The sequence below is a fragment of the Nematolebias whitei genome, chromosome 3 (assembly GCF_014905685.2).
Source record: "Nematolebias whitei isolate Nwh7 chromosome 3, NemWhi1, whole genome shotgun sequence".
NCBI classification, from domain to species: Eukaryota; Metazoa; Chordata; class Actinopteri; order Cyprinodontiformes; family Rivulidae; genus Nematolebias; species Nematolebias whitei.
The window spans coordinates 15636791-15654175 of NC_056500.1; the positions used below are offsets into that span (position 1 = coordinate 15636791).

At 38.9% G+C, this 17385-nt stretch overlaps 1 protein-coding gene across 1 annotated transcript in view; it reads left to right on the plus strand.

Annotated features, from left to right (window-relative positions):
* Nucleotides 1-17385, plus strand: part of ptprsa (protein tyrosine phosphatase receptor type Sa) — a 198093-nt gene that overhangs the window by 39745 nt on the left and 140963 nt on the right. The window contains exon 2 of the mRNA XM_037698034.1: nt 9715-9938. Within this exon, the coding sequence (XP_037553962.1) occupies nt 9842-9938 (97 nt within the window). The 5' untranslated portion in view covers nt 9715-9841. The remainder of the gene's footprint in view (nt 1-9714; nt 9939-17385) is intronic.

Below are 17385 nucleotides of genomic sequence, written 5' to 3' on the forward strand. Positions count from 1 at the left end.
TTTTTTTTTTTTTTTTTTTTTTTGTCCCTAGCCCAAAAGCATTAAAAAGCTGCCAACAGAAAAAGAGCCTTGAAAATGGCCTGGCTAAAAAAAGGAACCTCATAACAGCATAAAATGTAGCCTCATAAAATACTAGACTGAATAATAAGAACTGTCAAAGCAGGTGTAAAATTTTGCAACCAAAATTTGAAAATACACTTAATGGACCCAATTTACTTGTTGAATAATGCAGACAGAAAACATGATCCAATATAAATTAGATAATCTGATGAGAGGTAATGATTGTTTGGCATAAAAATAGCTGAATTCTAAATTCATTATTGTTGGTTATGCTATCTTTAAATAATTGTTCCATGGCCAGTGAACTAAGACCCAAGTGTGCTAATCTCAACATAATGATTGACCTAAAAGCAGACATTAATACTAAGCTGGCTGAAAAAGAATTACTGTTAAACCTGGCTATAAAAGAAATACAGGTACTTTAAAAAAATGGAGTCCTTGTTTATGTTTTAACAAGATTTTGAATATTGGGAATAATATGTCAGTGGCACGGTGGTGCAGTTGGTAGAGCTACCCACTTTCAGCGAGCAGGTTGCCGGTTCAAATCTCGGCCAGAGGCCTTTTTGGGTAGAGTTTGCATGTCCTCTCTGTGCATGCGTGGGTTTTCTTAGGGTACTCCGGTTTCATCCCACATGCCAAAAACATGCATGCTAGGATAATTAGTAACTCTAAATTGTCCCTAGGTGTGAGTGACAGAGTGAATAGTTGTCTTGTTTGTCTCTGTGTGACCCTGTGATGGACTTGCACCTTTCCAGGTGTCCCCCGCCTCTCACACAGTCACTGCTGGATATCGGCACCAGTGACTCCTGTGACCCCTGCGACCCGAAAAGGAAGAAATGGGTAAAGATAATGGATGGCTGGATGGCTGGATGGATGGATGGATGGATGGATGGATGGAATGATTTTGGGATGAAATGATTGTGGGGCCGAAATGGTGTAGGACCAGGGCAGCCGACTCGGGACCCAGAGATCCTGGGTTCAATCCCTGGTCATCGCACATCTCGTGGTGTCTCTGAGCAGGACACCTAATCCCAAATTGCTCCCCGGGCGCTTACATAGCTGCCCAATGCGCAACCTGGTGTATCCCAGGTGCGATGGTTTAAATGCAGAGAGCCAATCTCGTCTTTGTACGGGAACATACAATGATGACAACACATAGCACTTTATTTATTATTATTTTTATTGCATGCGAAATTGTTACCAGTTTCACTGTATGAGAACGGCACATGGAATATTTTCATATCATTGGTGTTCATTACAGTGTACAAACATTACACTATCTTAGCCTTTAATATGGGCATCAAACCAATAGTTTGGAGATGTGTTAATGTTATTGCTACTTTTTCTGGAGTAGTTAATGAAGCAGTAATGAAGCAAAGATCTATGATCTGATCCCTATAGTATCCAGTTTAAAGAGCCTTTCATATATGCTAAAGCAAGGTTTGTATTTATAATCATAAACCATGTTTCAACCTAAGTGTAAGCTTGCTTTTTCCTTTTTACAATATAACTTTACAATAACACAATACAATACTTATTTACAATAATACAATTTACAATAATAATAAATATTGACACAGCTGATAAGTTTTTATGAATGTTGGTCAATAACCAAAAATCAGTGTTAGGTAATCTGATCATAAACTGCTAATCAAATTTTCGTCATGTCTGTGGCTCCTTTAGTTCCTTCACCTAATCTCTAAGGAATTCAGAAGGAGATTATTTAAGGTTGTTCAGTTTGGAACCATTATTATTGTCTTTCCAAATTTAAGTACAATATAAAACACTTGTCACTTGCCATACGATTCTGTTGTGAAACTTGCCATAATCAGTCTGTAATGTAATGGTATTTTATTAGTCAAAAGCATTTACTATTTATAATAAACTCTCTTGGTACATTTATTTCAGAATCAAAACAAAAATAATAAGACCATTTTTAAGTTCAGAATTTTGAAACAAACAGCTAAATATAGATTCAGTTCTTAGTTGTGTTGTATATTAACATGTAAGTTTTACTGATGTGGAGGTGTTTTTAATGGTGTGGATATCTTGTTTTGAAACTGAAACTTCTTAAACCACACACCAAATGTTACACTTAGCTTTGCCAACTGCAGAGAGGAGACATTTTCTGACTGCTTTATCCTGCCAGACTTTCCTTCCTCTGCCTCCTACTTCTTCACTTACAATAATCTCATTCCCCCCCATCCACATCCCATTTTCAGAATGACTTAAGTATACTTCCCTTGGTGTCCCAGCCTTCAACTCATGTGGCAAAATTTAAAGGGCATTCAAGCTGCTGGCTAGACGATACGTTGCTTGTCTGAGTGTTGGCAACCATCCAAAAACTGATGTCACCCCTCCAACCTCTACTTTTCCCAGTTTTCATAAAATGAGGTGTTCTAACAGATGCCCCTTTAATGCTGAGCTGCTTTGCACACCCCACTCCCACCCACCACTGTACCCTTCTTACCTCCTTTCTCCATCATTCAACTGTGACCTGTACCGTGGCCTATAATTAAATGTCTCCCTTATATATCATACTTAGTTTCCCCATTTTGTCCGGCCTAAGGTGATATCTATCTCAGGCAGTCTCACTTGTAACCTTTAGCCTTTATTATTGTTGGCAGTCAGGGTGACAAGACAAGGAATGGCAGAAAACAAGACAAGTTTTTTGTGCGACTTTCACCTGGCAATTTGTAGTGTCACAGCATGGCAAGGTTACACAGGTGCCAGATAGTGTTTCCCCCCAGAGTGGCAAATAAAAGGACTGTGCAATAAAGTTGCGTGTAGGTGGTCAGCTAGCCCCCCTCAAGCATCCCAGCTGCCAATCCGTTCATCTCCCCTGCACAGAACAAATGCTTGATGCTGTGCACTCAACCTCAGCAGCAGCGGATTTCAGCTAAAAGCCTCACAGTTCTGAGCATTTATTGGTAAGACAGTGTTGCTTCATAACGTTAAGAGTAAACCCATTTCCTTCTGATTGAACTCTGGGCAGCACCTGGGAAGAAAATCAACAGAATGAAGATTCAGTGGACTTGTGATAATTTGCTCGCAATGATTTTGTAAACTTCCAGTTCCTTGAGGATATAGGGGCTGGAATTGGGTAGAGGCAGGGCAGCCAACTCAAAAACCGAAAGCCCCAGGCTCAATCCGCAGCCATTCCCACATGTCGTGGTGTCTCTGAGCAAGACACCCAATTCCCAATTGCTCCCCAGGCAGCCTACACAGCTGCACACTGCTCCACCTGAGTGTATCCCAGGTGTGATGGGTTAGTTCTCTGCAGAGAACTAAGTTTGACATTGTATGTGAACATACAATGATGACTACACATAGCACTTATTATTATTATATAGCTAGACACCCCCACACACACACACACAAAAAAAAAATGCTTTGAAATTTTAGTAGAATAAATCTACTGAACTTGTTTGATTTAGACAAATTTAAATGTAAAAAGGATTTTCGTAGTTAGATGGACTTGTAACAAAATGTAAATGTAAATTGTTACAAAATGTAACAAAAACTTTGTTTTTTTTAAAAGAAATCCAGAACTCACAAAGCTCTTAAGATCCATATACAAGTTTATGGTCCTCTCAAAGGAGTAGCAGATGGTAGATACATGTTGTCTCATCTCTGAGGTTCCAAGCATCATTCCTGGACCTAGAAGGTTGTGAACAATTGAGGGCAAAGGCTCATGGGAAAGTCACTACAAAGAGAGGTTGCCTGGGCAGGGCATTCTGCAATCACTTAATGAGGTCACAGCTATTGAGTTCTCCCTACCACTGCAAACACCTGTCACTTTAAAAATAATAGAGGTGCTTATGTGTTTCATCAGTAAATATGCTAAAGGTGGAAATGTTTATACATCAGAATATTGGCACTCCTACTTTGGTTTGTTTGGAATTGGCCTGAAGTCTCAAATATATTTGTACATTTTTAAAGTAGTGTTGCACTCTCTTTCCTGACTATATCAGACATATGGGGTCAGAAGAATCATCCTTAAGGGATTAGTCTGATTGCTATCTGTTGCATCATAATAAGAATAAGTACAGCAGCTTTTTCCACTATTCTGTTTTATGTCAGTTCAAAGCAACACATGTAAAATGTTAAAGATACAGCGAGCATGGCATAATTTATTGAATGTTTTTATTTTATTTTTCCATAGGTAAGATGTATATCTCCAAAAGGGTTGCCCATGGGGTTGGTAATGACAGTTGCATCTTATTATAAAATGAATTTCAAGAAAAGGGTGTTACTGGAACTTAAATAAAAAAAAAAAACACACGCATTTACATAATAGTACTGCAATTCCATGCAAATTCATGTGATTCCCCACCAAGCATCTGCAATGCAAGCATAGTTTAGTATGCATGAGTTCAATGGTGTTAGCATGGGAGAGGGTGGAAATGAGAGGGAGGATAAAGAGAAGGCAGAAAAAATACAGCAGAAATAGAAGATTGCATGTGACTGCAATATGACTGTGATCAGCGTGAAATATTTTGGAGACGAACACAAATTGTGTCACACATTTTTCAGGAGAATTTGGTTTCACATGTAGAATATTCAGATGCAGAGACCTGAACAGGTGAAAGACAGTGAGGGTGCATGCATGGTTGGTGTTATTGCTTATTAATGACCCGTAGAATCAGCACTATTAATATTTTAGCATAGTAAAAATCAAATAGTTGTCATGGGCTTGTTTCATTGCTGTGTGTACTTGTGCAAGTGATGTGCCCCTGGCAGTCACATACAGTTACAGTTACAGAAACAAAATAATAAAATATTAAAGCACATCTAAATTTGTGTACACTGTAAAACAAAAACCAGGAATCATTATTTACTTTTACAATCAGAAGTGAAATATGAAGTTCTTGGCTCCACGTATAAACCATCTTGATGGCACCCATGCTCACTCATGCCTGTTTTTGAAACCCTTTTCATTCGAGGCTTTTTGATTGCCCCTTCCTGCAGAGGGCCTTAAGCAAATAAAAACCATGCCCTTCTCCAGTCCCATATCTACAAGTACTTGTATGCAAAATTAAACCAAGCAGGGCTAAAAGTTATGGAAAGCAAAACTACATGTAAATATATACAATAAGATGCAACTGCATTCTGCTTCGTGTTTGTAAAAACAAAGACATATGATATACTGTAAACCTGAGTGACCCTGCATTTAACATCTGTGTTGTTGGTTCTTTGTGAGCTATGATTTCATTAAAGGTAGTAAACCAGTGGAGGTAAAAGCACCATGACTCAGGGCTGATGCATAAAAACGTCATCTAACGTGGAAGACTGAAGAGGGAGAGAGCAGCAAAAAGGCTGAGCAGAAACAGCAGAAAGCAGAATTTAGATAGGAACATAAAAATGGTGGTATTTACTTGCACATGTGTGTGTTCTGCATCCTTCAATGGAAAATAGAACAAGTGACTGAAAAATATTTTCTGAGAAAATAAAATGGTTAGCTCTAAGTCAAGTTCAAACTTTTCAAAGCTTGTCTTCAGTCACTCATCTCACTTTCAATCAAGATTTATTTTTTTTATTTTTTTAAATACACAGTATATATTCCCCTTCCTTATATTTACTTGGATCATATAGTGTTGTGCATGTGCACAAGTTTTACATCTACTGCTTCTGCCCTCATTTCATGCTTATGGAGCGAATTCCCATCCCCTCATTCCTCATGTGCCTTTCTCAATCTTAGCAATCAAACGCATTAGTGTCAATATTGCATGAGGAAACGAGTTGAATTTAAAGCTTGACCATGTCAAAGTGAGAGTCCCTGATAGCCAGTGACTGCTACCACTCAGTGGAAATTGTGCTGTCATTTGGCTGTAATTACTGAAGCCTGACATTGGGTTAATACCTAAAGTGATGGGACTTTTTCACAGATGATAAACGTTTGAGATGAAAAATATATTTATTGCCCATCAATGGGAATGGCCTAGAGTTCAATGAACAGATTTGGTCAGTCAAATGCTTTAGATTAAACTGTGAAAATGGTTATTACTGTCTCATTATTATTAATTAAATGTTTAACATTTATGTTTTTCTTCAGTTTTTGTTATTGTGTAGAGTGTTAAATAGTTTTAAAGTTAAAGCAAATGCAGCGTTTTTGATAATTTCTGCAAGCAATAAAAATAAAATGGTTTCTATATCGAAACAATATATACTTGATAACTTTTCCGGTGTCAAAGGGATATTTTAACATTTTGAATTTATCATAACTTTTTGGGGTTTCTTAACTTTTGTCAATGTTTATGTGATGCAACACGTATGCAAGGATTAGGTAACATTTTAAATTGGATGACAGTATATGATGGAAGTTAGTTATCTGCCGCAAAAGCAGTTGATTTTAGTCCTGCGAGTTGACTTAAAATCTAAAACTGGATTATTAGCTGTTTCCCTTCAAACGTAGAAGAGGCTGAGGGTTTATCAATTGGCCGGCCTCTCAGCTAGCATCACCAGAATACTAATCACTTATTTAGCATGTAGCAGTCAGTCTGCCCATTTCCACAAGTAAAGCGATTAATGGTTTTAAGAGGGCCTTGGCAAGTGTTGGCACAGAGGTGCCCTCTTTTGGGCAAACATAATGCTTTTTCAATGCCATTTTTCACAGTAGAGTACAGTTTTAAACACAACTCAAACAAAAGATGTGACATGAGTTTGTAATGTTACCATGATTCAGGTTGTTCCTATTCGGACAGTAAAACAGGCGAGTACAGCACCACACATCAATGATAAAACTTAACATGACTCAGTTTTTCTCAGTATTATCTCAATAAGCATTTGCTTTTGTAAGATTCTATCCTCCTAAATCCCTAAATGCTCAGTTTAAACATCTATTTTTCTGTTTAAATCTCGGTCTATTATCGGTCTTCTATTTACATTTCAGTAAAGAAGGCACCATGAGGCTTTGTAGACCTCATGCAAGGTTAAGCCACCTCCCACACATGGCCTTAGGTTAGGTATGGTGAAGCTGTTCAACAACAATAGCTGTTGTAATTGTGTTGTGCAGTTTATATAGCAACCAGAGGTGAGGATAGCCATGCCCTAAGGGGAAAGCCATAAATCATAACCTTGGCATCTTGTGAGCAAAGATATAAATCCCTACAGGCATGTAAGATTCCCACCACCTACAGCAATGTTTACAGTGACAATAGGGGCATCATTCATAAGTCCCTTAGACAATTTGATACTCCTCTATTCTTTATATAAAGCTTTTCCCTTGGTTCAAACATTGACATCACCTGCTTTCAGACCAAGAAAATGAAAGAAATAAAGCTGCAAACAAAAGAAAAGGCCACACATGTGGGTCGTGTGTGTATGAAAGGTGAGCAGAGCCTCTGAATAACATCTTCTTGTTGGCATGGGATCGTCTCAAAGGATGCATTGTTGGTCTCTCCCTTTGTGGTTTTGTAGGTTTGCCCGTGTCATGTGTTCTTGAATTTCTCAATTTAAATTGCATATGTGAAGAGAGTCTAGAGGTGAATAGAGTCTCTGTCACAGCTTGCGTTTTGCTGTATGTCTTTGGGGTTTTATTTTCAGCGGGCCTACAGCTGCATGTGTCGGCTGTGTTTTTTTTTCTGCCAGTTGAACAGAGTGGTCCAGAAGTTGTGAAGGAGGGTGGGGCACTTTTAAATGCCTGCTGTCTGAGGTGCTTGGTTACACTGCAATTAACTGTGGCTTTCTGCGTCTCACAAGGCCACAGTCAAAAGCGAAGCTCTGTAAAAAAGGTATATAGCGTAATATTAGCTGTAAAAGTCTTGAGTCACATTTTTCAGGTTCACATCTCTGACAGACAAGGTTTCAGGGTGGGGTATTTTAAACATGCATTTAAAGTTAATGAAAATAAATGTGAACCTGCTGATGATTGGATTAAATGCATTTGCCATGTGAGCATATTTTTCTTTTCTCGTGTTGCCTTTCAGTAGTAGCCATCAAATGGGCTTTTTTTCCTCCCACGTGTCCTTGATCCTGATTGTATGCGGTTAGTCAAGACGCTTCATTTGTGATGCCATTTCAACTGCAGTCATTTCACAGCTCAGTCACAAACATGCCTTATAAAAACTTGCAGTGTGTAGCCAAGAAAAGCGTTTACAATGTCCTCGGAGACATCTTGAAGGTAACCGTTTCAAGGATCAAAGGGTTCAACCTGCTTCCAATGTTTTTGACCTCCAGGTCACTAAGAAAAAATAAATAAATTACTCAGTCTCTGCACAGGTTGCACTGTTGTACCCTGTTAACCACCTAGTGTGCAGGTAATTAATCTCCCTTCTAGAAAACGGCCCTCACCTCTCATGTAGTCTCAGCAGAGTAGTACCTTCCCTGGATCTCAGAAGAGTTCATTGTCTTTCAGAAGGACAATAAAGCAGGGCAGGTCCTGGATGTCACAGGTGTGTGACCCTCTCTCTTGTGATTTCAGTCCTTTGGGATTGAACAATCGTGTTTTTATGTTTGCAGCTCAATTGCTGAGGCGGACTCTGCTACAAGCTACTTACAAACAGTGCTGCTGTTTATTTATTTTATTTTTTATTTCATTGATGCATTCCAGACATGTCAAAGCCATTGTATAGGGCATATCAATATTAACACAAATAAGAATTTGTGTATCTATATATATATATACAAAGTACAGACCTACACATATACACACATACATACACGCCCATTTGAACAAATACAAACCCTTGTAAAATCAATTTATATCAGTAAATGCATCTGCTTTGACTGAGTGCACACAAATAAATAAATCTGTAAAATAAGTACATACCCAATGTACACACACCTATGTACAGTACGTATGTATAAATACCCATATACATGCACACACATAAATTCCATTTAGCATGTCTGAAAAAGGGTAGGAAGAAGTAAAACATATTTAATCCTAAACTCTTAAAATCCTAAACTCTCCAAAACTCCATAGTTACACTTTACATTCATCCAGTTTTCCAAGTTTTATGAGTTTATGAGGAAGAAAGGGGAAAATAAAAATAAAAAACAGTGCTCAACTACTCACAGTTTTCAATATGGCGCTTGTGTAAGTGTAAAAAGGGGATACTAATAGATATGATACAGGCTCTTAATAAATTTATTTTCAATTAAAGGGTGTGCAAAACTACAAGGTGGTTCTGTGCTGCGTCATTGAGAGAATTAGTGTGGTGGGTGTCGACTCAAGGTTTCCTTTATCATGTGGGATTAATGGCAATTTGACTAAAGCAAAGAGACCATGCTTGGAATATTATCAAATGTCTGTGTAAATACAAGTCAATGGGATAAGCAAATAATGAGATTAGGCGACTAGAATAGAAAGAACAGAAAAAGGATTTGCTCTTGCAGAGCAAATGTGAGAAGGATGTGAGAAGATGCTTTTTGCTAAATGTTTGTGAGTGATCTAACACTTGCAAAATATAGCAGTCTTAAAATTGGCATTTTAAGAAAATAAAGATTAGGGAGGTTGGTTTCTTGCAAATTTAAACAGTTCACTGATTTACACGTTTCTAAACCTCGAGAAACCCAGAATAAAGTGCTAAGTTAAAGTGACATGTAAAACTGTTTATAAAATATTCAATTTTCACACACTGTTGTCTTTAAAGCAAGTAAAACCATATTTAAAACGTCAAATGGTGATGTTTATTTTCTGTGCTTTTTCAGAGCGCAAAGCAGACCTGCGTGAAGACCTTGAACTCCCCGGCACAATCGGGGCCTCGGCTCACCAGCCAGGTCATCGATCGGTCCCACCCTGCCTTCCCCTGCCCCACCCTACCCTGCTGCAGCCAAGATGGCCGACAGTGACGCTCATCGTCTCTCCTTGCCACTCCTGCTGCATGTGACCTCTCTGCTGCTATCGCTGCTGCTCACCTGCTCCCAGGCCCTTTGTAAGTATGAAGATCCACTCTGTTACAATCATACAGCTTTTATATGTGATGTGTTAGGAAACACTGTGGTAAAGGTCGTACTATTAAGTCTTTAACCACATTTATGTGCAAATTAACTTCCATCCATCCATCCATCCATCCATCCATTAGCTTTACCCGCTTATTCCATTTTGGGTCACGGGGGTCGCCGGTGCCCATGTCCAGCAATCACTGTGCGAGGGGCGGGGTACACCCTGGACGGGTCGCAAGTTCATCACAGGGACACATAGAGACAAACGAGACAAACAATCATTCACTCTCTCACTCACACCTAGGGACAATTTAGAGTTACCAATCAGCCTAACATGCATGTTTTTGGTCTGTGGGAGGAAACCGGAGTACCCGGAGAAAACGCACGCATGCACGGAGAGAACATGCAAACTCCACCCAGAAGGCCCCTGGACCAGGGTTTGAACCAAGGACCTGCTCGCTGAGAGGCAGCAGCTCCACCAGTTGCTCCACCGTGCTGCCCCCAAATTAACTTCCATTTTTAACAAAATGTGGATGCTTTTTTTATCTCAACTTTTAACATTTAGCAGAAAACGGAAAGGCTTTGAATGGAGAGTAAAGTGTCTAATACCTCTTTTCCATTAGTACCATTAGTATTGGTACAGCACGGTTCGACTCAGCACGGTATGAGTTGTGTTTCCATTATACTTTCAGTAATGGTTCTAGTGGGTGGGTTCAGCTCGGAGCCTGCAGGAGCGCGCGAGGCCAGAGCCTGATCGAACTCTAGCCTCGCGCTGCTGTGGGTCGACAGCACAGAGGATTCCCTGTGGTGACCGGCGGAGCTCGGAGCCGGGGAGTTGATGTCTTGCCCGGCCTGAGGGGGCTCCAAGGCTGTGGTGGAGAGGGCCGGGAGGACTGCCGGAGTTCCATCTAGCTCGCTCTGAATTTTGTTGTTGGCCACCAAGCACAAAAAAAACCCGCCTGCACTTCAGCATTAGACCACGGTTTTGACAATATTGTTTTTAAAATCTTACAAATAGGTCCAGTCGCTCCTTGAGTTTGAGTTATTGCAAATGGCGGATCGGGTTGTTGTGAAACTTTCTCAAACATCTATTGACTCCACCCCCTGACCATTCAGTGACTGACAGTGTTCTGACGTCACGTTTTAAGGCCAGCACGTTACAGTTGGAGCCCCAGAGAAAAAGGGACTGAAAAAGAGACCGGTTCCATGAACCATTGCTAGTGGAAAAGCTTTGGAACCGTGCAGAGTCCAGTCAAACCGTGCAGTACCATTACTAATGGAAAGAGGCTTAAATGTACCAATTCTGCATAGCAAAAGTGAAATAGACTTAAAGCAAGACACAAAAAAGTGCATTCAAGCATTAAGGTCAGGACACGGGTCAAGAACCATACTTTTGATTTATCTGCGGGCGTTTGCTTGTTTTTTTTAATTCATCTGACCTATGGCCCGATGAATAAACAATGACTAAACATCAAAAAGAAACGTCAGCTGTTTTATAGAAGCTTTTTTATATTTTTTTCTCATACATTGTGAGCTTCAAAGCCCACATTTAGTGTGCAACTTAATTGATTACTCAGGTTGGAATAGCAACGTATTTGTCACGTATTCGTGATGCTGCTCACCGTTTGCTGATTGTTGTTCCAAACCTCAGATGTAAGTTATGGGGGAGCGTTAGTAGTCTTCTATCCCGCTCTGTCAACTCCTGCTTAGGATTTGTTCTGCACCATTTCCCTTTTAAGATGGGCTTAGAGCAGCTTTAAAGAGACAAAGCAAAGAGGAGGCTCCGTGGAGAAAATAAATGAGTGATGGCAAGGTAAGGAGGTTCCCTCTTAGGTTTCATTGTTTGGAAGTCCCAAATGAGGTGATGGTGAGTGTACAGTTGAGTAAAAGATATCTTTATAATTTAACACACTTTTTGTGTATGTCTCTAAATGTAATTTACAAGATAAATGCATTTTTAACCTTTTACTCTATGACAATTAGCTCTTTTTTAGGGACACATGAGGAACACTTGAGTTTTTTTTATTTATTTTTCTTATGTTGCATCAGAGACATCTGCCTGTGATTGCCTGGTGGTTTGAGTGTCTGGTCGCATAATTGGAGAGTTTTTCTGCCCATATGGCAAAAAGAAATGTGAAATTACCCACAGGCAGATGTCAAACAAATGTCTAATGTATTAAAGAACTGCTAAGGATATTTTCACTAGAATTTTGTTACTTGAAGAATATCTCTTCAGATTCTTTTATTTCTTATTGCCACTTAGGTTTGATGTTGGCAGAATGCACATCCCCTCCCTGCCCATTTATTTTAAAGCTGCTCAATACATTTTACTCTGACTCTCTTCTGAAGACACTTGTTGTTCCTCTCTTCACTTTTCTACAATTTGGCGGCAACTCAGAGCTATCATGCTAACGTGTTTTGAAAAATACACGGATGCATATAGGACCGTCATTCACCTCAACACACACACAACCCCCACACAGCCACACACAGTAGTGCACTTGTCCGACTGTGTTCACTCCCACTCGGTGGACTGAAAGGATGCCACCGTTTTGCAGAAAAGCCCAACTGAAAGCATGATGTCATTCCTACCGCTCTCGCCCCGCCCTCCCTCTCACCTACTCTCCTTGCCTTCCATTCTTTTTTATTTACACACATAAATCACAGCTAGAAGAAGACGTTTTTTAATCAAAAGAGAAGGAAATATGGCTCAATAAATCCTACCTCCCCCAACTATATTAATGCTTGGCTTGTGTTCAGGTTTATATCTGTCTCCATGTTTGCATACATTTGTATTCAGATCCATGAGCGTGTGTGTGTGTGTGTGTGTGTGCGTGTGTGTGTGTGTGTGTGTGCGTGTGTGTGCGCATGTGTAGATGCTGAAAGATACTTATGTGGACTGTCACCTCAGCTTTGTCAATGGTTTCCTGTGGCTTATTGATCGTCTTACAGGCCTATAACATTTGTTGAGACGCAGCTATAAAACTAGAAGGCAGAGTCTGACATTAGTTTTAAAGTAAATCCAGCAGTTGAATTGTTGACATTTAATAAGCATTCATATATTTATCAAGTTTTAGCTGCAATGCCTTTAAAAATAATCCATAAATGAAATGTGAATGTGCAGACAAACAGAAACAAAAACATCACTGGTGCCCATATCTATAAGTCGCTGTGGGAGAGGCGGGGGACATCCTGGACAGGTTACAAGTCCATCACAGGGACACATAGAGGCAAACTAAGGACAATTTAGAGTCACCAATCAGCCTAACATGCATGGCTTTGGTCTGTGTGAGGAAACCGGAGTACCCGGAGAAACCCCATGCAGAAAGGCCCCTGGCCGGGATTTGATCCTACGAACTTCTCGCTAAGCGACAACACCTCTACCGACTGAGCCACTGTACTGCCAGAAACAAAAACATCAACATCTTATTTTGTTACTATTTCTTTAGAAGATGCACCAAAAGATGCAGTTTGTGCAGTAGAAATAGTTCATCATATCTAAGTATTTAAAGTTTTGGACTGGTAAATGTGACTTGTTTAGGCTTTTTATTTAAATGATTGTTCACCTTCTTTGCCCTCTTCTACCATAAAGCCTTTGGTCTTTTAGAGTTCTGTACAATAGCATTCCTGGAAGAGAACTCGTAAAAATAATTGCCCGGAGCTCACGGTGATGGGGTGAAGGTGTTTAATTATTAACTTTTTTTTTTTTTTTTTTTTTTTTGCCCATTGAAATACAAAGACGAGTTCCACAGTGGAGTTGTTTCGTTCTCTTATATCTCGGCTCAGTATTTCTCTTTGTGTTTTTCTGTACTTCGCTCACACTTTCCAGTCAAATTATATTTGGGATGAACACTGTCCAGCAAATCCTGTCAAATTCTGTTTTATTTGCACCCTGCAGGTTCATGCTGTGCCTCAGGTTTTACTCTGGGATTTTTATTCCCTTTAACAAAAGTTTTTTTTTTAATTGTTAGTTGTGTGTACTTGACCTAATAAACTGCAGATGTACGGGTTACTCTTTAGTAATGCAGAACATATTTAACTCAAGTTTGAAATGACCATAAACTGTTTATTTGCAGGTCTGGTACCGTATTTTTCAGACTATAAGGTGCACTTAAAATCCTTTAATTTTCTCAAAAATCAACATTGAGTCTTATAATCAGGTGCGCCTTATGTATTAATTGTGGTTGTGCTTACTGACCTCGAACTGATTTTATGTGGTTATTGTGAATGAGTTGAATAAAATTTGACTTATCTGACTGTTTTGTTTCGATTAATGCGCGTTATGTATGAAAACAGAACCATTCATTGATATTGCACCTTATAATCCGGTGCGACTTATAGTCCAAAAAATATGGTACTAATAACAGTATTTAATTGCAATTAAATACTTTAGGTGTGACATTTTTGAAAGATTTCTAACTGGAAAGAATAAAAACTAACCATACTGGTTTGCTAATCATCTTTGAAGTTTGCCACTGGCAGACATTGCACGCTGGAACCATCTTGTATCTTCCTCTTCCCTCGACTGTTACAGGGTGTGCTTTATGGCTGATGCTTTTGCTGCTTTATGGGCAACTTGCTGGGGGTTCTGCAGCAACTCCTAATACTCAGAAAGAAAACAACGTGGCAATAGCATAAAGAAGAAGAAAAAAACGGTGTAATTTCATTGATTTTTTTTTTTTGCTAGCACAGCAGTTGAAGCTGTCCTCCAAGCTTACAGCTTCAATGATGATGACTTTTTGTTTCTTCTTCTTTTATTATTATTTGTCATCATTTTCTTTTTTAGCACTGTTTCCACTAACATGCTCCACCAGTTTGAGTGATGTTTCAGGAATTCAGTTTGACAGAGAAATACATGTAATTGAAACGTGTGAAGGTTGCTTTTCCACTGTCCAATAGCTGAAAATAGTTCATATGTTATCCTAGATTTAAAGAAAAAGCACATTGTATTATATTGTTGCATGTGTTTTGATGACATTTCTATATTTAGGTCTGCACCATAATTGGACTTGAATGCAACAGAACTGTTTTTGTTGCGTCAGTCTTGTATATTTTATTTTTGGTGAAGAGATAAAGGCTTTGCTCGCTGTTTTTTTTTTTTTTTCTCTGTCATTTATTTTGATCAGACCCATAACACCTTTGGCAACACGAGGTGTCCTCTTCATTTAATGAGCCAACAAGTGTCAATTGCCTCAAGTGAGTCTTTAAATGTAACAAAATTGTTCTCATTTCACCTCTCTGCAGCTCCTTGGCCATACTGATATCAGATCCACACACTTAAGCTTAATTTCCGTCTTTTCTCTGAGGAACTGAAGTCTATTTATTTCCAATAGGTTGAAGGATACTTAACGTTGTTTGCCTTTTTTCTTTAGCCTTGAACAGTGGTTTCAGTGGGACCAATTTGTGCATATTACTTGTGTGCCACTCTTTATAGAAGAGGCAGCTTTGCTGTGACAGCATTGTGGTTGGGCAAAGTTTTTCACCTCTGGGTATCAACACATCACAGCTTCACTCTGATACTCTTCTTTCTGCAAGTCCCCTGTGAGCTGATTGATCTGATCTGTGGATTTGTCTGACGTGCATTCAACACAAATGCCCCTTTTTAACCCCCACTATCATCTGCTAGTTTGTTTATTTTATGCACTGACTGTAGTTTCTGAAAATTGCACTTGTTTGCTTTCATAGATCTTATAATACAGTATCTAAATATAAAAGCTAGTCTCATTTATTAGTTCTTAAAGTATAGCTTTGGTAAAAACGAGCAGATGAGTAAGTATGGAAATGCGTTTTTATCTTTAGGATTGTTTTTGAAATATATGTTAAACTTTAGGGTTTCTATAACAATCATGTCAGTCATATCTTAAAAACTTATATATATTGCACAAAAAGCAAAATTTAATTCTTTTTTCCTAATATTTTAATTAGAAAGGAATCTGTTTCATTAAACCTTAAGCTTGCAAAGTGAAAATAAGGCTTGGAAAAGGAAATTGACCCACACATGCCTTGTGGAATATATTGCCAGCTGGTTTTAGACTTAATTCTAGTCTCTATTGTATCACAAAAGCTTTTTTTGTATTACAGTATATAGGCACAAAGATATTTCAGATGATTTATTAGAAAAACGCAATATTTAAGTGGCTTCTCAATCAAGGGAAAGGACTACTGCGCATATGATATCAGTGAACAATAATTATCTCTGCATATAAATCTTTGGTGGTTCTGTCTTTACCTGAAAACATTCTTCCTGATTTTCTTTTTCCTTTTTTTCCTGCCCGAGTCAAGTTTTGGCCTTGGTCCGCTTGTCTTTGTTGGAAGTGACTCTGTGTGAAAACCTCCAAACAAGACAAAGCAAGACGGGTTTATAGTCGAGGCTTGGTTTCCATAGTGATGGTGCTTCTCCAGGCAGCCTGTGAGAATTGGTCCTGATTGATGGAGCTTGGTTGTTTAGGCCCAGAGGGTGTGTGTGTATGTGTGTGTGTGCGCGTGTGTGTGTGTATAGGCCTAATCATGCATTCACTTGAATGCACATTTGGCTGTAACAATCTGTCTGTGCTCCTGTCAGTCTGTATTTTCCTGTATTCGTCTCTACATAGACCTGCATAGGTGTGCATGCAGAGTGATAAAGCCTGGAGGTCTCAGTCAGCTCCAGGTCTGGTGGACAGTTTCCTTTGAAAACAGTCTGACCAGAAGTTTGTTTGTGTTTAGTTTTTTTTTTTTTTTTTACAAAAAAAATATTAAAACTCAACAGATTAGGGCTCCATAAACCACTATCACTGAAAAATGTCTCAAATGACTTATAAAGAAAACAAGCAGTATGCCGATGTCGCCTGTCGCTGAGGGATTTCAAAAGTGAATGTTTGTAGTTTTTGAGATGAGTGTTTATCTGGACGGGAATTGTACAGAGAATGCAAGAAAACCATAAAGGTTTTGGTGCAAAATGTTCAAGTGGGCAGGAATGTGTTTGTTTTACTCTGTTTAAGAATAGAGGTAGTATTTTTATTTTTTACTGAGGCAGCACAGAGTGATGGATCCTGGTATGTAGTGGGAGCAGTTTTATACACAACCAGGCACAATGGCAGAGCCAGGGGGTGGCCAGTGATAGACTTGGCCACCATAGATTATTCTTGGACCACCACAAGGACCATCCCAATCATTTTGAGGAAACTATAAGTTCATGCAAAATAAAAACTAAGCATAGTTTCCTCAAATTATATTAGTTTGTTTTGTATATGTATGCATGTATGTATGTATGTATTTATGTATATATGAATGCAAGGATTCAAGATTCTTTATTTGTCATACACACCATATGTGGTACATGTGGTGGAACAAAATTGTGTAAACAGGGTCCCAGGTACATCCAACAAAAGTATAAATTGTAAAAGACAAACAGTACTAAGATATGAATCATGAATATATATATATATATATATATAT